The sequence below is a fragment of the Hippopotamus amphibius genome, chromosome 5 (assembly GCF_030028045.1).
Source record: "Hippopotamus amphibius kiboko isolate mHipAmp2 chromosome 5, mHipAmp2.hap2, whole genome shotgun sequence".
Classification (NCBI taxonomy): domain Eukaryota; kingdom Metazoa; phylum Chordata; class Mammalia; order Artiodactyla; family Hippopotamidae; genus Hippopotamus; species Hippopotamus amphibius.
The window spans coordinates 85,447,505-85,467,870 of record NC_080190.1 but is presented as its reverse complement, the minus strand read 5'-3'; the positions used below and the strand labels follow the sequence as shown (position 1 = coordinate 85,467,870).

Genomic DNA, 20,366 nt, shown 5'->3' with positions numbered 1-20,366 from the left:
GTTAAAGAGGACTTTAAAACCCTACATGCCACCATCCTCAACATGGCCATTTCTGTCAGTGCCAGCTCTGAGACAATCCTAGTGTCCATGTCCCTCTCTCCATCTGTTTTTTCCCCACCCCCCACCCCAGTGCTTACACCATCCCCTTGGGTCTGGACCAGTGTGACAGCCTCCTACTAGGTGGGCTCTGGAGCACCCTGCCTTACTCACCTCATAGGGAGCTACACAGCTTAATCACAGCAGCTACACTGAGATTTTCATAATAACACTATCCTGCTAAAATTCTTCAATGTTTTAATTGACCTTAGGATAAAATTCAAAATCCACCATATGGCTGGTTTTAGCAAACAGTCAGACTCTGTATGAACTGCCTTCCGCCTATTATCTCACCCTCCTTCCCCAGGTCATGAAGCTGCAGCCACACTGGTCTCTTCCCACCTCAAAGCCTCTGCTGTGCTACGTGCTCTGTGTGAAAAGCTCCCAGAACACTCTCCCCTGCTCCCTTCTCCCCAGGTACTGAGCTCCCGCTCCTCAATCTGACCTCAGCTAAAAAGTCACCATCTCAGAGATGCCTCCTCTCACTTTTCTCACAGTACTCCAGTTGAAATTTTCTTTCTTCTAGAAATCCATTCTTTTCCTTCCAAGCACTGAATGCAATTAGCAGTAAGATATTTTAACAGAAATACATCAATAAGTATATATTTCCCCCAGAGACACTGAGCTTCCTTCAGCCAGCACCTAGTGCCTGACTTAGAGGAAGACCTCGATCGGGGCTGATTAAAGAAGGAAGAGCAAAAAAGGGTGTCAAGGAGGCAAGCATCAAACTGATGCTAACAAACCAGAGGTGTTAGGAAAGGGTCCTTGGGACAGCTGCATGAGCACGAAGACAGGCAAGGTCTTTGACTCCTTAGAAACACAGGCAGGAAGTAAAATCTTGCTGGGTGAGAGTGGATGCACCCACTGGTGAACAAGTGTCCTAAGTTTGGAAGGGTGGAGATGGGGGTGCAAAGAGGTATGGAAAACTCTGCATTTCAGCCATTCCAACAACATGTGGGTGCAATGCATCCACAGAAACAACTAGAAACACAAGGAAATTGCTAATGAACAAGAGGGAGAAGAAGTGTAAAAGGTACGAACAAATCTAACTCCATATTGGATCCGTTTCTTTTACTCGAACCTTTATATTCTATTGCTTGTGCTACAAGTTAATCACTAAAGGGCTGCTGCTTAAAGTAGACATAATGGCCCATCTCTGGGGACCCTGCCTCCCATGCCTGAAGGTTCAGCTAAGATACCTTTGTTGAAGCTCACAGGAAACATCCTGACCAGGCCCACCTGTGAATGGCTGTCAGAATAGGAAATTAACACATCCCCTCCTGAACCTCAGAGGAACTAGGAAATACTTGCAATAATTTCCTGCCCCCCGCCCTTTTTTTTTTTTTAACTTTACCTCCATAGCGCTCCCTCTCTGCTCTATAAAAGAAACTAGCATCCCAACCTGGGCAACATGGTTCTTTGGGACACTAACCTACCATCTTCTCAGTCTGCTGGCTTTCTGAATAAAGTCACTATTCCTTGCCCTAACGCCTTGTCTCTCAATTTACTGCAGAGTGTGGCAAGCAGTATAAGCTTGGACTCCATGACACTGGCAGGACCAAAACCCATCCTTTCAGATAGACACACACACACAAACATGCACACAGAGAAAGAGCAACATGCCACACACACATGTATGACGTGTGGACACGTACTTCACCCAGGAAACCGCCTTGACAAAAACATGAAATGTATCTTTCACTATCAATTGATTCGATTCACAAATTCATGAAATTCCATTCCAAATGCAGGAAAATTAGATGGGCATGTCCCCAAGCACAAGAGGAAGTTGGTTAATTTCATGAAGAACATCTTCACCCAGGAATACAAACACACGCACGAAAGAGACAAAGGCCAATGTCAGTAGGTTGTGAAATTCACTGCGATCTTTTTCTCTGATTACCTGCAATTTAACTGGCTCAGGCAGTTTCATCTGGAGCAGGCCTTCCTTGGGCCTCTTACCCCCTTTGCTTTCTTCCTCGGCGGCTCCTTCCGGCTTGGCATCTTCCGCGCAGGGCTCTTTCTCCAGCGACTCACCCTCCTCCTCGGGACCAGCCGCTTCCCTGAACACGCTGGGCTCAATCAGCTGCAAGATGTGTTTCAAGTCCTCGTTGTGGAAGATGCCCATGATCAGCAGGGTATAGAACAGCTTGATGAGAGGGACGAAGAGGAACTCTGTGGTCCCCCCGACGGGGTCCCGGGCGTGAAGGCTGCCCTCTTTCACGGCCTCTGTCAGCATCTGGATGGTCTTGGCCTTCAGGATGTCCAGCGGGAACTCGGGGCTGTACTGGTACCCCTCGTGATTAATGCTGACAAAACTCGGGGAGGAGAACTGCATCCGCGGCCGGAGGGAGGTGCTGAGGCCAATGCCCGGGAGGCCGTGTTTTTTGTTCTCGTCGGGGAAGAGGGTGATGCTCTTTGTCTCCTCGGTCATGGGCACGATGAACTCGTTGTTCATCATGAGCCTGGCGGTGGCGTAGGAGCTGAGGTGGATGTCGATCAGCAGGTCGTAGTAGCCAGCGCGCAGCAAGCCGGGCATGTACTTGTTCTCGATGGCGTAGAGCAGCTGCGGTTCGTCCACGTGGCTGCACAAGGCGTGGGCCACGCGGTGGTTCCCCAGCGCGCACACTGCCGAGTAGAGCCGGAGAGTGTGGTAGTGGAATTTCAGCAGTTCTTCCTGTTCGGTCAGTTCCAGGATGTCCACAGATCTGGAGGCGGGAAAAGTTAAGCACGGACATTGAAAACAATTCTCCATCAGAGGAGAAGGCTACACGTGCGGTAGATGTCACAAGTTATGGAAACAGACACTACTTTTTAAATTAGTTTTCTATGACATGCTCGATGATAGTGTAGACTTTTAAAAATCACTTCTAGATGCTTCACAATTTTTCTTACAGATAGAATTTTATGTTGAAAATTTCCAATCACTAATGCTTGGAGCTTTCTTCATCTTCCATCACTCCAGGGTTCTGGGTACCTCTTTTAGATATCTGGGTCTCCAGCTGACCCTGGGGGACTCCCCTCCTTTTGGAATTTGAGCACTCTTTGGAAAATCCAGAATCGCCTTTTCCAGTTTGGCTAACCTGCTTCAAGAAGCGAGAAAACTCTGCCTTAGGCTGTGTTGCCTAGTCTCTGACTTAGGGTCAGCTATTTGTTTATCCCTGTGACTGTCTAGAATGCATATACACTTGTTTCAAAGCCTTCAATATATTTTCACAGTGCTCTTTCATTAACGTCACCTGGTCTCAGGTTTTCCCTCTGTCGAAGGACTGCACTAAGGGATTTCTCTGACACCATCTTCACTATCTTACAATTCTGTGATACTGTCTTACTCTGCTGTCCTAAGTCAGATGGCAGCTGTACTTGTCTGAATTTTTACTTAGTGTTATTTTCATCAGCAAAACAAGAGTGAGGAGGGAAATCATGCACTATCCAATCACCTCTTCAGCTATAATATAATAATTTTGTTTCAGTAACCAAGGAGTTGAGATACAGACTTAAACTTGGAACGTGCAAAATAACATCTGCATTGCCACAAGAAGGTAGTATTTTTTTTAAACCGCATTTTGTTTCCCCAGCACCACCCTGACCCCCTGGGCAGGCACCTAATTTGGTGGTTCCCCATCCGACAGTAAAGGATGCTCGGGCCTGACCTGTTCTCCTCTGGGATATGGAGAGACATGAACTGTAGAGGTTCCACACACTGCACCAGCCAGCCTTGGCGTTCACTTATTCGAGAGACGTCTACCTTCAGGAACTGATTGGGCATTCTGCTCCAGAGCACATGCGACAGAAACTGCACGTGGAGCCGCGGGGGACACTGAGGCACGGGGTTTTTGTGCTCACTCTTGAATAATCCCGCTGAGAGAGGCATCACATTCTAGGAGATGGGGAAGCAGAAGAAGAATGAATGGATGATGCTCTTGCGGGTCAATACAGCGATGACTAGAGTTCTGTACAGGAAAGAGACAATGAAAGATACACTACGCACTGAGCAGAGTCAATACCAAAACTAATGGAAATTGGGTTGAGCTGTTCCTGAAAGGACAAGTGGAGAAAACCTGGGGATGTTTCCTTCCCATAGGCTCAGTGGCACACTGAGAATGCAAGAGTGAGCAAGTATATCCCTGTGTCTTTCCTACTTCTTTACCAAGCTGGGTCCTCAGGGACACCTGGCGAGTGTTTAGCTGCTTTCATCCAAACGTCCCGAAAGATCGGTCACATCCACTTGGCTTTCTCCCCCTCTCATTGTCTGTCCTTTGCCACCCACCTCTTACACTACTCACACCCTCACTCAGCATCAGGTTGGTCAGGTCTGAGGAATCAGCAAGATATCAGAGACAGCTCAACAGATAAACCTGACTCTCAAACAAGAAAAGAGAATTAATTAGGTATCAACCAACACAACTTCTTTCTCCTCCACCTTCCTCCGCCTCCAGTAAGTATCTTCAGCCATCCCAATTCCTGCGGTCTGGTCTCAGGGAAAGAAAAGTCTCTACTTTGCCAAAGCTTATTCATTCATTTATGACCATGATACCACCCTTCCTGCCTCTTCTGGACCAATAAAACAACGATCTCATCTTTCCACATTACCTTTGGTCTCTCCCTCTCCTCTAGAACCTTCTCTACTGCATTATTTAGACTTCCTCATCCTCAAGATACTTCCCTATTCTCTTCTGCGAGTGGGGAAAAAAATAAAACCAGGCACTTGTATCAGACACTGAGAATGTATCAGTGAACAAAGCAGACAAAATCCCTACCCTCATACAGTCTCCATTTCTTTTTTATTAGACGTAAAATAAACAAAATCAGTAATCAAATAGTTTATTAGAAAAGTAAATATTTTCCTCTCCTCATGGAGAGGGAAAAAAAAGAGAAAACAGGATGGGGAAATCAAAATGCAGGACAGGGTGGTCAGAATGTGTGTCACTGAGAAGATGACATTTACAGAAAGATCCAAAGAGAAGGACCAGGTGGATATGCAGGGTAAGAAATCTCCATGCAGAGGGAACTGTGAATGCCAAGAACTCAAGGAGGGAGTTTGCCTGGCAAGTGTGAGGAAGAGCTGGAGGCCAGAGTGGCCACAGTGGAGTGAAGGAGGGGCGAGCAAGAGGAGATGAAGTCAGAGGGGTAACAGGATGTCAGATGATGAAGTCAGAGGGGTAACAGGAAATCAGAGGGGTAACAGGATGTCAGATGGTTTAGAACTTCAGAATCATTGCCAGACCTCTGATTTTTACTCCCAGGGAAATAGGGTTTGTAAGGTTTCGAGGGGTGAAGTGACGTGATCTTATTTTTATTTTAAAACGACAGTCACTCAGATTGTTCCATGATAAACAGATGGGTGAGGATGAAATAGAGTCTAGTGGAGAGATCCAGATGGGAAATGGTGGTGATAGAGGGCAGTGTGGTGACCGGCAGGAGTGATGGCGGGAGAGGTCAGATGGTGGAGGATTTGCTGGGGTAGGACTGGGAGGTGGAACGTACAGGAGGGAAGCCAAGGATGACTCCAAGGTTTGGAGTCTGAGTCATTAACTGACAGATCAGGCAGGTCAGCAGGAGGTCGTGATGGTCAGCAGTCCAGTTTTGGACACATCCAATTTGCAATATCCGTGAAACACTTGAATAGAAATGTCAACTAGACCTATATTAGAGTCTGGGTTCTGAGAAACTACCACTTTTCTGTCAAATTTTAACCTTTTTTCAATCATCCAAACTTGCTGCCTCCTTTCTCTCACTTTCGACCCCAAATAATAACATGAATTGAATAATCTTGAGCAGAATAACATGGCTTCTTCCATAATTTTGCTGAATTTTTTCTGCGAGGTCACTAAAGCCCTCCTACTTGACGGAAGTCACAGACTCCTTTAGTCCATACTGTATAGGCTTTTCTGTGGCAGCTGGAATCTCATTTTACAAAGGCAGAAACTGAGCTCACGTGGTTTAAGGAACATGTCCAAGGTCACCGAGCCAGAATGGTGAGACTGTCCACTAAATTCACCCCGAGGTATGCCCGGTGTCTCAGTGTTTACAGCTGCAAATTTCAATTCCATTCCTTTCCCTGAATTTCAGTAGGCTCTTCTGCTTGGTGTCGTGTTAGTGTCCCTTGGCTGGTCAAACTAAAATTATTCAAATTAATCCTTTTGGAATTAACATATACACACTACTATATATAAAATAGATAAACAACTGTATAGCACAGGGAATTATAATCAATATTTTGTAATGATCTAAAAGGCAAGAGAATCCGATAAAGCGTGTCTGTGTACACACACACACACAACTGAATCACTGTGCTGTACACCTGAAACTAACACGACATTGTAAATCAACTATACTTCAATTTAAAAAAGATCAAAAAAACTAAAGTCCATCCCCAAGAAAAGTAGAAAAAAAAAATCCATGTTTCTTCATTTTCCTTGAGCACCAAATCCAATTCATCAACAAATCCTATTAATCCAATTCATTGACAAATTCTGTTCATCTCTCCCCTAAAACATCTTCTCATGTTTCATTCTCTCTCAATGATGACTTTCACGAATCTCATCATCTTCTCCCATGTGGACAATATTGAATGTTGATACCTAATTATACCGCCTGCTCTCATTCTTTTGAGGGCAGTATTTCTCCACATGACTACCAACATCTTTTTGCAAAACAGGTTTGATTATACTCAGTCCCCTGCTTCAAATTTCTGATGAATCACCACTCTCTAGGGAATAGGTGCCCACTTCTCAATGTGGCATTTAAGGCCTTTTCAACTTGGACCTGGTCCGCCTTCCATCCACATTCATGACCAGCCACATCCCAGAAGCATTCTTTGTTACAGTCACATTGAATTCCTTAACCTTCAGCATTTTCATGCCTGTATATTTTCACTTTCTCTCGCCCTCTCTCTAGAATGCCCTCTCCTAGCAAATGTACCCTGAGATCTGTAATTCAACAGTAAAGAATCAACCTATACATCACCTCCTCTTTCAGCTTTACCTGACCCACCCCATCCTACTTAGTTGTCCTTTCATTTATGTTCCCCGAGGGCTCAATACTTGACACTCTTGCATTCACCACAACGTAGCACACCTTCTGCTCAAGCCTGTTCACTAGCTCACCTGTGAGTTCAGTGATTACTGAGCTGTATGTAATTTGGCCTTTGTGTTCTACATAAGCGTAGTTTTATTGACTAATTTATTTCTGATGACCAAAGAAAATCCTTTCTAATTAGTTATGTTACGCTAGTGACCTGAAAGAGATTACAGAATTTTCATACATGGTGACTTTTCTCTTAAAGAATGATTTATGTGATTAATATCAGTACTAATCAAGCATTGAATTCACTTAAGAAGAGGTAAGTGCTATTTCCTAACAGAAAATAACCCAAATATAATACCAGAAATGAATCTTTCTTACCTTTATTCTTCCCAACTCAAACTGAAAAACATTGGGACTTGTAGCTTGCGCGAAAACTGCAGGAAATAATTTTGTACTTGGTTCCACCTTAAATAAGCAAATGAATTTAAGAATATTAATAAAGGAAGGAACACAAAGAAAATATACTTTCTTCACAACACCTAAGGAAAAACTTTACAGAAAAAGACTTTGCCTTCCTCTCATACGGATATTCTCTTTCAATAATTATTTGGAGTATTTCACTTCAGGACTACGTGAACATTCTTAGAGGAATGTGCTGTTTCCTCTGAATGGCTTATGGCATTGTTATTATTCAAACAAAGTAAAAGTACAGAATTGACTCACTTGTGTTTTCATTTCCTTCTAGCTTCTAAGCTACCTTTTTATCTTCCGAAATGTGTTTTCCTCTCTAGCAGGGATAAAGGTTCCCTCCCTGGAAGCACAAGGCCATCCCTGCCCACATACCTGATAGTAGGTGCTCAGCTCCTTGCCGTTGGCCGTGAAGGTGAGCAGCCCACTGGCAGCGTCCACCACGCAGCCAATCTCCAGGCCGTTGTTGTTGCGTCCTTGCCCTGGGCTCAGGCTCTCGCCCGCACACACCATATAGCAGTTGCTGCGTTTGATGCTGAATTGCAAAAAAAAACACATGTTTATCTTTGTATGAGCAGGGGTAGCATGGAGGGCGTGGACGTCTGGCAAACTAAACCTAAGTTATGCTGTGCAAGCAACAAGCTCATGCTGGAATGGGGCAGGTGCACACTGGGCTCGATTCCGTGATTCTGAGCAAAACTCCATTGACTTCAGTGGACATTCTGAGTCAGGTCTTCCAATCTCTCCATTTCACACCTAATGAAGACAGGTCAACGAGTAGGAACCAAGTATAAGAACTGACCTGCACCTTTCCTCCAAAAACTCAAACCAAACTGCACTTTTTTTCTGAGGTTCAAAAAAATTTCACTATGTAATAATCATCCAAATTGGTCATTTTCATTCTCATGGGTTTTTTTCTTTAACCGCTTGTTCTGAGATGAGAAGCATCCTTTTCTAAACAGTATCAAAACCCTTGGGCCAGTTCTCCATGAGCTGTCGGTGATTCGAAAGATGTCAAATTTGGCTAAAATTAAGCCCCTTTCTGGACAATTCTTGGTGATCTATTACGAGAGACAGACTTAGCTGGTGCACAAAATCCGAGACGTGAACAACAAACCCCATCTGAGTTTCACTCACACCAAAACCTTTACCAGAGATGGTAGCAAACTTAAATGAATTGAGTTTCCCTTCTTCTTCTTTCTCTGCAACTACACAGTGTACATATGAATGAGACTGGCAAAAGGGCAAACACAGGCAGGTAGGAGGAAAAGAGCTAGAAGGCTGAGATACAGTCAATTTCTGAATCACCAAATGTTGGCTGTGTTTCTGTGCTCTATTTACTTAAGATTCAACAACTTCCCTAGCTTGTATTTCCTACACCAATATCATCCATCAGATACCACATCCCTGTATTATCTCCTTTCATTGTCCCCATCTCTGAAAATCAAATATATTCCCTCAGAATCTTCCTGGAGACAGGTGGTTTGGGGCCCCACGACTGATGTAAAGCACTCTTCTTTGGAGGATTTGTTGCCAGGGCCACTATCTCAAGTGCTAAGTTTATTGTGGTTCAAGTGTTAAAACCTGCAGGCAGGGGAGGAAGCTTCCGGTCACCAAAAACGATGGTGCAGGTGTAAAAGAAAAGCAGCATGGGGCGGGGGGCGGGGGGCTCTTTCTGTGAGATCTGTCACAGCAGATCAGAAAGGATGTATGGGCACAAAAGGTAGATGCAAATAGCCAGATCTTCTCTTGTCTTATTCTGCAAGGAAGATAGCCTTCTTCACTTTTTGGAAGGTTTGGTTTGAGTTTGGTTTGTTTTACAAATGAAAAAGGATGGCACAGAAAGTGTAACTGACTTACCCAAAGCCACACAGCGAGTCAATGGCAAAGCTGAGGAAAGAACCCACTGCTCCTCAGTCTGAGTTTAAATGCATCCACCTGGTCTAAACCACTAGCCCACACTGTCCTCGCCTCTTTCCCCCCACCTCCTAACCAGTTCCCAACATACAGACCAGACCACACAGTCACCCATCTCTAATCCCTCAAACAAAGGCTAAGTAATGCTAACCCAAGTCATTCAGTCGTGTGCAATGTCACCTGAAGGAATATATGATTATTACCCCCAAAAGATGCACTGCTCTTACTTTATAAAATTGTGCACTTTTAATATATTCAGATTCCATATCAGCTTGTATACGTAACAAAAAGGACACTGACATTAATGGTGTGATTATATTGTTCCTATACACAGAATATTATCTTGGGCATAAAATCCAAGAGAAAAAAATGCCTGAGTTTATCAACATTTTTATTATATGTCATTCATGTAAAAGATCGAGGAAAACCAACCTTTCGTGCACCTTTCCTTTTTCATCTCCTAGAGTCACAGTCACTGTACGAACTCTGTCCAAGTCAAAGCCTGTATCATACTGATGGAAATCGGATGTAATCCAGCCCACCCAGACGTTGGCGGGTTCTTGTCCAGGAAAGATTCTCACTGAGTAATAGTACTGTCAAGATAGCAACAACAAGTATTGGCAAAGTAAAAAGAAACAAAACTTTGACTTGCAACATCGTTAGGTTGCCTAAGAAGTCATGGCTTTGTTTAAAATCATTTGGCCTATTTGCAGCAACATGGATGCAACTAGAGATTATTATACTGAGTGAAGTAAGTCGGAAAGAAACAGACAAAAACCCTATGATATCACTTATGTGTGGAATCTAAAATATGACACAAATGAACCTACCTATGAAGCAGAAACAGAATCACGGACACAGAGAACAGACTGGTGGTTGTCAAGGGGGAGGGAGGTGGGAGAGGGATGGACTTGGAATTTGGGATTAGCAGATGCAAACTGGTATATAGAGAATGGATAAACAACAAGGTCCTAGTGTATAGCACAGGGAACTATATTCAATGTCTTGTAATAATCTATAATGGTAAAGAATCTGAAAAAAATATACATGTATATATATATATCCAATATATATATGCGCTAACTGAATCATTTTGCTGTACACATGAAACTAACATAACATCGTAAATCAACTATACTTCAATAAAAAAGATAATAATAGTATATTCAATTAGGCTATGGCAACAAGAACAACAAAACCCAAAGCTTAAAGCAGCAAAAAAGAAAAAATTTAGCTTAATTAAAATGTTACAGGCACAAAGGACTGATGTGGCAAAGTAAGAAAAGTCTTAAAACAGAGATCCTGAATTATTTCAGGAATAATGGGAAAAAGAGAAAAGACTATCTGAGTAAAAGATGATCTGAAGCCTTTTATACCCCCAAGTATGTATGGATGGGGGTGTACATATATAGTATATTTACATAATAAAATCATCAATCCATTAGGCACATAAGCTTTGAATGCTTCAAGCTTACACAAGAACACTAATCTATGCTACAGTCTTTATACCTGTTTTATACCTTGAATACGCTATCACTAACACAATATTTTGAACTCTTAAAATCACTTTGAAATAGTTAAGATTTGATATGTGGAAGTCAAGTTCAACATGGGGGGGCTCTACAAGGGACACAGCTCTCTGTATAGATACAGATATTTTTCATATTTATTTATTTATTTATTTATTTATTTATTTGGCAGTGCTGGGTCTTCGTTGAAGCATGTAGGATCTTTAGCTGTGGTATGCAGGACCTAGTTCCCTGACCAGGGATCAAACCTGGGCCCCCTGCACTGGGAGCACGGGGGCTTACCTGCTGGACCACCAGGGAAGTCCCTATATTTTTTCCACTTGGCATTTTAAGAGAAGTGTTTTGAAAATTCAAAATGGCAGACAGCTCAACTTGACCTCTAACAAAGTATGATAAGTGACCTTGCAGACTGGGATATCACTGGGATGAAAGAAATTACAAAATGTACTTGGAAAACTTAGGTGACAAATAAAATGTTGCCAAGGAAGGGGATAGCAAAATCAGGACTGAGGCTGCCATTAAGGATTATTTTTCCTAAAATAGTTCTCTTATTGCGTAACATACACCAGAATATATGTATATCTATCTTTCAACTCTTCAGTCCTCAAAATATGTGAATAATTATTTTAAAAATAAGCTCATGAAATATTATGAATCAAAGTTAACTATCTGAAATGAAGAGCATCATCACTGACAAGTAGAAATAAATGACAAAAGCTGCAACCTCATACCGTGGATGTCTGCATCAAACAATCATAGTCGTCCCTCTCATCCGCAAGGACGTCTTCAGTGAGTCTTGCAGAATGGCTAGTGCTGTAATCCGGCTTTGTTCTTCTAAGCAAAAATCTGAAATATATAAGAGAACTAAGAATAAGCAACATTAACATGTTCTGCCTATCTCAATCACGACCATATAATTAACTTAGGAGACTGGTTGTCAGCCAGGATGATTATCTCCCAAGAGGACATCTGGCAATATCTAGAGATATTTTTGGTTGTCATAACTGGGGGTGGGGGCGGGGGGTCGCCACTGGCATCTGGTGGGAGGCCAGGGATTCTGTCAAACATCCTTCAATGCACATGGCAGACTCTTATAATAAATAATTATCTGACCCAGAGTAGCAACAGTGCTAAGGTTGAGAAATTCAGATTTACCATAAGAAAGGATGCTAAGACAATTTGCCTTCTTATCCATTAAAAATACCACTTAGGATACTCTTTAAGTTTCAACCAATAATGTAAACAGAAACATCTTAAAAACTAACTCTTGGGAGAGAACACGTACAAGTCATATAGCTGATAAGGGGTTACTATCTAGACTATATAAAGAATTCCTTACAACTCAGCAAAAAAAACCACAAATAACTCAATCAAAAAATGGGTCAAGAACTTGAACAGACATTTCTCCAAACATGATATACAAATGACCAGTAAGCATATAAACAAAAGGCTTAACATCAAAAATCATCAGGGAAATGAAAATCAAAACCACAAAGAGATATCATGTCACACCCATTAGGATGGCTACTATCAGAAAGCCAGACAGTAACAAGGGTTGACAAGGATATGGAGAAATGGGGACCCTGATGTGGTGTTGATGGGATTGTAAAATGATACAGCTGCTATGGAAAACAATATAAAGATTCCTCAAAAATTTGAATATAGAACTACCAGCAATCCCACTTCCAGGTATATGTCCAAAAGAATTGAAAGTAGGGTTGTGAAAAGGTATTTGCACACCCATGTTTACAATAGCACTATTAACAATAGCCAAGAGGTGGAATCACCCTCGATGTCCATCAATGGATGAATGGATAAACAAAATGTGGTGAATATACACACAATGGAATATTATCCAGCCTTAAACAGGAAGGCAATTCTGACGTATGCTACAACACATCTGGACTTAGAGGACATTTTGCTAAGTAAGCCAGTCATAAAAAGACAAGTACTGTATAATTTCATTTATATGCGGTACCTAAAGCAGTCAAATTCATAGAAACAAAAAGTAAAATGGCGATGACCAGGGGCTGGGGGAGGTTGGAAAAGCAAAGTTGTTTCATGGGTGTAGAGTTTCAGTTTCTCAAAATAAAAAAGTTCTGGAGATTTGTTTCACACCAATATAAATACACTTCACGCTACCGAACTGTAGATTGAAAAATGATTAAGATTGTAAATTTTGTTTTTTACCACAAAAGAAAAATTCATGAAAGAAACCTCTTGAGATAGATTATTACGCTAAACAACTTAGATGGCAAACAGGCTGCTTGATCGTCTCCAGTAGAATCCTTGGCAATCCCTTACCCGCTATCACCCGCTCCTGTGAGCCCCACATAATAACTATGCATTTAAGATCATTTTGCATGTATCAGTGACCTCTGTTTTAGACGAGAGGGCTTCTCCTGAGCGTAATCTTTGTGGTTGTTAAACTCTGGTTTCGTAACTTCTCTGTCTTTGTCCCCTCGATCTGGTACCAGGTGGCCATGAGCGGTCTTCATGAGAACCTCGAAGTCCGAATCCACGTCGTAATCTTCCAAGTCATTCTTGGGCCCAAAGAGGCCGGCGCCAGGGATCCCTCCAGCCACAGTCTTGGAGAAGACCTCTGCGCACTCAATGGGCATGCTCAGACGATAAAACATGATGTCCGTGCTGCTGTTCTGAGAGCCAAAGGACTTCTGAGTGACCTTTAAACACGGGGAACTGTCGATGGTGCCGTCTATTCTGGTCACCTAGCAAACAAAGAAGCAATTGTGTAAATGCTCATCACTGTGGATGTCCTGATGCTAAAACCCCTAACATGCATCACACCTTGAAAACCCCAAACATGGCCTGCCTGTGGCATAATTTCATACACGAGATCATTGGACATAGGGATGGCCGCGTTACAGATATACTCCCAGTTCTGCTCCTAACTCAGAAGGTGGTTTGGGAAATTCATGTTATAACTGTATACATTCAGAATGAGCCTGACATTGCCTACATAAAAAAAAAAAAAAGAGTTATATACAGTTGATCCTTGAACAATGCAGGTCTGAACTGCTGGGATCCACTTATATGCAGATATTTTTCAGTAGTAAATACTACAACACTGCATAATCCATGGTTGGATGAATCTGTGGACACCGAGGGCCAACTATAAATTATATGCAGATTAACCCCGAAGTTGTTCAAGGATTCACTGCAGTTAATCAGTCTAATTAGCCTCTCATACAGCACCTAAAATCAGAGGGTAATCCTATCCTTAGATTCCCTTACAGGGGAACACATCAGAGCCACCACTTTAAGTAAATGACGATAACTGTCCAAGTAGGAACTCCTGCTCCCGGTTTTTGGCAATGGTTTGATTTTTAAAGGAAAACCAAACCTCAATATGTTCATGGTTTGATGGAACTTGGAGAAACTGAGGAAGCTTCTTGCTCAGCCACATGGTAATATCCCTGTTTGTGTTAACGGCAAATGGTTCATAGCCCTCTTGTAAGCCACAGATGGTGAAATATTTCAAGGTGCTGACATCCTTTCCAAAGTTCATCCTGCCCACTTGAGCCACTCCGAGGCTACATACAGGTATGAATCCTGGGAAGGAAAAAAAATACATCAAAATCTTCAGTATCATTCATATCAGATCCTTTTAGCATGGAATCACCAAAAGCATGGCTCCAGAACTCTTACCTTCCTGAGAACCGTTGCCCTGAGGTGAAAACAGTAGTGAAGTCAAGAGACCACAGACACTAAGTATTAAATGTGAGGATCAGAAGACCAGTATTTGCTCTTGGCAACATAGTTTATTAAATGTGGGCCCTAGGTAAGCCCCTTCTTTCACCTTGGACTTCTGTAAAATGAGATAACCGCTAAGCAGCCCCGAGTCCTCCAGAAATCTTAGGAAGCACAATCCCCACCCCACCACCTCCTAGCTCCGAGGTGCACGTGACTCTCTTGCAGTGGGAAAGTGAGAAAGAAGTAAGTGCCAAAGTGTATTGCTGAAGAGCCTGAAATGTGCAAACACCAAACACAGCTGAGCTATAGATTTCTTTACATGTAATGCAAAGGAAAAAAAAAATGGATTAGAGACAACATTTTTAAAGGCTTTCATTCACTTATAGCTGCCTTTGATCTTTGAAAAGAATTTTGCCTCTTTTTTTTCCCCCAGGGTACCCTAGATCTAAGCATGGAAAATACACAAATATATAAAAATTTGGAAGTAGCTGCTAAAATCCTATTGAAACTCCTCCATCTGTCCCTTTCCCTTTAACGTCACTGTCAGTATAGATTAAGCAGAGTAATGCACAATTAACATAAATAATTACGATAGGAAATCAAAGAGTAAGTTAAAAGTTAACAAGAAACTAAATCAAAAGCAGTAGCAATGAGCAACGAAGAAAAAAACAAAACATTTCAATGTGCGGCACGGTTAACCTTTCCACCATTAAATAAAAGCAGAAACTACATTAATTATGTTAATTGTTTGAGTTTTTTGGAATCAATTGTCCGGCAAGGGGATGAGATGATATTTTTCAGTGGAGGCGGTGTTTACATAATCTTCATTTCTTTCTATATTTTACACAAAAGTTCAAGTAGTCAGCACCATAAACAAGGTCAGTATTGGGATGCAGAGTATAAATGTGAGGCTGTAACTTGTAGATCAAAAAAGCAGGGAATCCTAAGAAGCTGACAAATGTCTACCATCATGATGTCCATTTTTCCCCTTGTTGAAATCAGTGGCAGTGAAAACAATGTATAACCCTCAAGGCAGCACAAGACAACAGAAAGTACATCCGATAATTCCTAACGCTTTCACCCAGGGTGTATCATCAATACGTATTTAAATAAATGGTTGTATCGCAGTGCTACCAACCAGGAAGCAAGAACACATCCAGCTGGGTTCAAGGAAGTGTGAAGGATGAGTTTCTAGTTAAAACTAAAAAAGCCACAGCTGTGCCTGCCCATGATGCAGTCGTCAAGGAAAGTTGTCTTAAATAAGTGTCCCCAAGGGAATCAAGGAAAAGGATTGGATAAATACAATAGATCTGAGACAGCTTGAACTACATTTGCGCAAACTGGAAAACCTAACATCCATTTGACATAAATTAGGGGCTACCAAATAGAAACATTTCTGCAGATGCTAATCATCTACTTCTTTCTAACCACTTTACATGTAGTTGGAGTTCCTACCCTAAAAAAGTTATTTGGATACCTTAAAGTATCTGTAGAGTAGATCTTTGGGTGTTTGTTATATTAATATCTGAACTTTTTGGTATGTATGATATATTTTCATCTAACAAATCAAGTATTTAGTGCTGTGCATAAAGATTTGAGTCCTAATATGACTATGTTTACAATCACAGAATATTGTTTGGACAATAAATATGTGTTTTTCTTTTCCTAGAGATAGTATACTACTTAGCTTTTGAAAATCTGGTTTTCAAAGGTTCATTAATATATAGGAAATTATTCACAATAAGTATTTCAAGAAAGAAAGATGTAATATATGGCTTATTTTTAAAGATGCAAAAAACACCAGAAGGGTTTTTTTTTAATCAAAAAAAAATCAGCATTGTGGAATTTTTAATACTTTCTTTTTTTATGTCTCTCAATTTAACAGTTTTTTTCAATGAATATGTATTTTATTATGAAAACAAGTGATAGCCTTTATAAAACTAAAACACTCATTTAAGAAAATGGGATATACCTACATCTTTCTTATACACAAATGTGGAAGAATGATGTGGATATAAAATGGTCCAAACAACGTGTTCTTCAGGTTGTTGAAGTTCAAGTTCTCAATGTGAGTGAGTGTGCAGTTAGCTCGGTACCACAAGTCTTGCTAGTAAAATCACACTAGTACAAGAGTGATGAAGAGCAGCTTAGTGATATGCGTTACTAACTCTACTCGGTATTCTGTAATAAAATCTATGGGAAAAGAATCTGAAACAGAATGAATATATGTATATGAATAACTGAATCCTTTGCTGTACATATGAAATTAACACAAGTAAATCAACTATACTCCAATAATTTTTTTAAAGACACTTTCAGCTATTCATTTCTTTATCCAACAGATGTTTACTGAGCAACTACTGTGTGCCAGAAACCAGGAAGGCTAGGTGACTAACAGATCCAGCTAAAAGGTTCTGCAGTCTAATATGGTGGGGAGACAAGTGAAGAAATAATGCCAAAAGACCCTACTAACCAATCTAAAAAGAGGGAGTGCCAAGAACCGAGGAAGAGTAGAGAGATGAAGTGGGGAAGGTTTACAGAAGAGTTACCTTCTAGGCAGAGGGCAGACAGGCAGTTCTAGGAAATGACTAAAAACAGAGACTTTGGAATCCAAGAGACATGGATTCAAGCTTCAGCTCCACCACGTCTTGGCAAGTTACTTAAATTCTCTAAGATTTAATCCTTTCTTCTGTAATATCTACACACTAGGGTTATGGTTTTAAAAACAAGATCTTGTATGTATAGCGCTTAATATATATGCTCACTAAACCAAATTTTAAATGGAAAAAAAAAGGCAAAAGAAACTAAGTAGCCATAATAAGAGAATGGTTATTATGATACATATACAAGATTAAATAGGTGCAGTTATTAAAAATCAAGTTCCGGGCTCAACAAAATAAAACTGTAGAAGGAGGTAAAACGAATATGGCAACATTTACAAACTGGTGATTCCAGGTGAAGCATGTACAGGTGTTCTTTGCACTGTTCTTGCACTTTTCTAAAGAGCTGACATTTCTCAAAATATAAAATTGGCAAAAGTACCAAAAGTTATGCTTAAAATGTTTCTAAGCCTTAGAACAACATATTACATATAATGTTAAGTTAAAACAAGTTGGCAAATAAAAAGGACCGAAATTGAGTTATTCGTAGTGCAGTGGATGGACCTAGGGTCTGTCATACAGAGTGAAGTAAGCCAGAAAGAGAAAAACAAATACAGTATGCTAACGCACATATATGGAATCTAAAAAAACAGTACTGATGAACCCAGTGGCAGGGCAAGAATAGAGATGCAGATGTAGAGAACGGACTTGAGGACATGGCGGGGAACAGAAGCTGGGATGAAGTGAGAGAGTAGCACTGACATATATACACTATCAAATGTAAAATAGATAGCTAGTGGGAAGCTGCTGCATAACACAGGGAAATCAACTTGATGATGGCTGATGACCTAGAGAGGTGGGATAGGGAGGGTGGGAGGGAGGCTCAAGAGGGTGGGGATATAGGGATATATGTATACATACAGCTGGTTCACTTTGTTGTACAACAGAAACCAGAACAACATTGTAAAGCAATTATACTCCAATAAAGATCTAAAGGAAAAAAAAAGAAAACAAGGTGGCAAAAGAAAATTATTTTTACATCTCAAACCAAAAACACATTAAAAGTCAAATTTCTCTCTGGGTAGTGGGAATATAATTTTTAAAAAAATTTTTTTAAGAACGTTTGAGATACAGTTAACACACAATAAACTGCATATATTTAGAGTGTACAACTTGGTATCCCAATCTCCCAATTCATTCCCCCCAACGCTCCCCGCTTTCCCCACTTGGTGTCCATATGTTTGTTCTCTACATCTGTGTCTCTATTTCTGCCCTGCAAACCGGTTGATGTGTACCATTTTTCTATATTCCGCATATGTGTTAATATATGATATTTGTTTTTCTCTTTCTGACTCACTTCACTCTGTATGATTTTTAACCATTTTCATTATACTCCTTTGTATTTTTCTTTGCAAATTCTAAAAAGAATTTATTAATTTTATGAAAGACATATAATTTTTCATTAGCTTATAGCAATAGATGGTTTTGTCATTGTTTTAGCGTTTTGGTCTCCTTTAAAAGAAAGTATTTGTGAAAGTACATCCATAAGTAGAAATTATGCTATTTTTTCTCTTTTTAATTTAAATGAAGTAGAACTTAATAAAAATTAGATTGTATTCTGACTTCAGAAGATGCAGTTTTAGTAGCTGCTATGACAATAAAACAACGAATATTTCTAAAAACAATATTTTTAAAATAAGCATATCACAGCAGGAACAACTACATCGCAATGGTATCCAAGCAGACAGAGAGTGGAGAAAAACTCCAGGTACTTTTTGGTCACCACATGGGAAAGGGCCAGGCCTCAATCACTTCCATTTGGCCAGTGCCCTGCAAATAGATGCGCTGAAAACAGATGAAAGGCTTACCACACAAGGCTCCCTAACAGCAGCTAATTCTCTGAGTGTTTATCTGATGCTTCATCTCAGTGACCATTAATGACTGTTCATTGAGACAGGAACCCTCACTATCTTTTTCCAGTGATTGAAATCCAATCTCGGCTTAAATCACAGCTAAGTGGCCAGAAAAGAAACCCCGGTCTGCCAGATTTCAAGGTCCATGCTTTAAGCCAGGCCTGTAAACCCCAGAGAGTAGAGACTTTAGGTTTCCTGGACCACTATGGTCTGGGTCAAAACTACTCAAGCCTGTGCTATAGCGCAAAAGCAGCCACAGATAGCATGTAAACGAAGGAGTATGGCTGTGTTCCAATAAAACTTTATTCCCAAAACGGGTGGCAGGCTGGATGTGGCCCTCAGGACTTAGTTTGCCAACTTCTGCTGTAAACTTTCAGCATTCAAACATTGTATCAGGTGACTTCCCTGACTGGCCAGTGGTTAAGACTCCACGCTCCCAATGCAGGGGCCCTGGGTTCAATCCCAGGTAAGGGAATTAGATCCCGCATGCCACAACTAAGAGTTTGCATGCTGCAACTAAAGATCCCTCAATGATGCAACTAAAGATCCCACATGCTGCAACTAAGACCCAGTGCAGCCAAATAAATAAATAAATATTTAAAAAAAACCAAACACACAACAACATTGTATCAGGTCTAATGAATACCGACCAGGTGCCAACCACTGTTCTAGGCACTGGAGATACAGCTGTGATCAGAACTAAAAGGAGTCCCTGCCTTTCTGGAGCTTACCTTTATGTAGAGAAGGCAGAAAATGAGTAAAGAAATAGAGTTACCAATATAAATAATATAATGTCAGGAAATCACAAATGCTATCAGGACTAACGGAATGTTTTGCCACAAGTTACACGAATTGATAAATGACCTCACTCTTAATAATCGTCCACAGCAAAACCGCATAATTGAGGTTCAACTGTTTATTAGTTTGAGGTAGGCTGAAGGCAAAAATATTCCAACCCAATGAAACAGGCTTCCACAAAATCACACCCACCCCTCCCCAGCCCCCAGGCATAGGGAAAATGTCAGTCCTACCGTCCTGTCCTTTGTGTTCTCAATCTTCTACTCCAGTTACCTTAACTGACACCCTGCAAATAACAAAGT

The 20,366-nt window shown here is 41.0% G+C and overlaps 1 protein-coding gene across 1 annotated transcript in view; it reads right to left on the bottom strand.

Annotated features, from left to right (window-relative positions):
* Positions 1 to 20,366, bottom strand: part of RYR2 (ryanodine receptor 2) — a 549,009-nt gene that overhangs the window by 221,551 nt on the left and 307,092 nt on the right. The window contains exons 32-39 of the mRNA XM_057736978.1: positions 14,404 to 14,612; positions 13,416 to 13,768; positions 11,771 to 11,885; positions 9,943 to 10,103; positions 7,969 to 8,128; positions 7,504 to 7,590; positions 3,750 to 3,976; positions 2,000 to 2,804 (exon numbers count right to left, since the gene is read on the bottom strand). Coding sequence (XP_057592961.1) covers positions 2,000 to 2,804; positions 3,750 to 3,976; positions 7,504 to 7,590; positions 7,969 to 8,128; positions 9,943 to 10,103; positions 11,771 to 11,885; positions 13,416 to 13,768; positions 14,404 to 14,612 — 2,117 coding nt within the window. The remainder of the gene's footprint in view (positions 1 to 1,999; positions 2,805 to 3,749; positions 3,977 to 7,503; positions 7,591 to 7,968; positions 8,129 to 9,942; positions 10,104 to 11,770; positions 11,886 to 13,415; positions 13,769 to 14,403; positions 14,613 to 20,366) is intronic.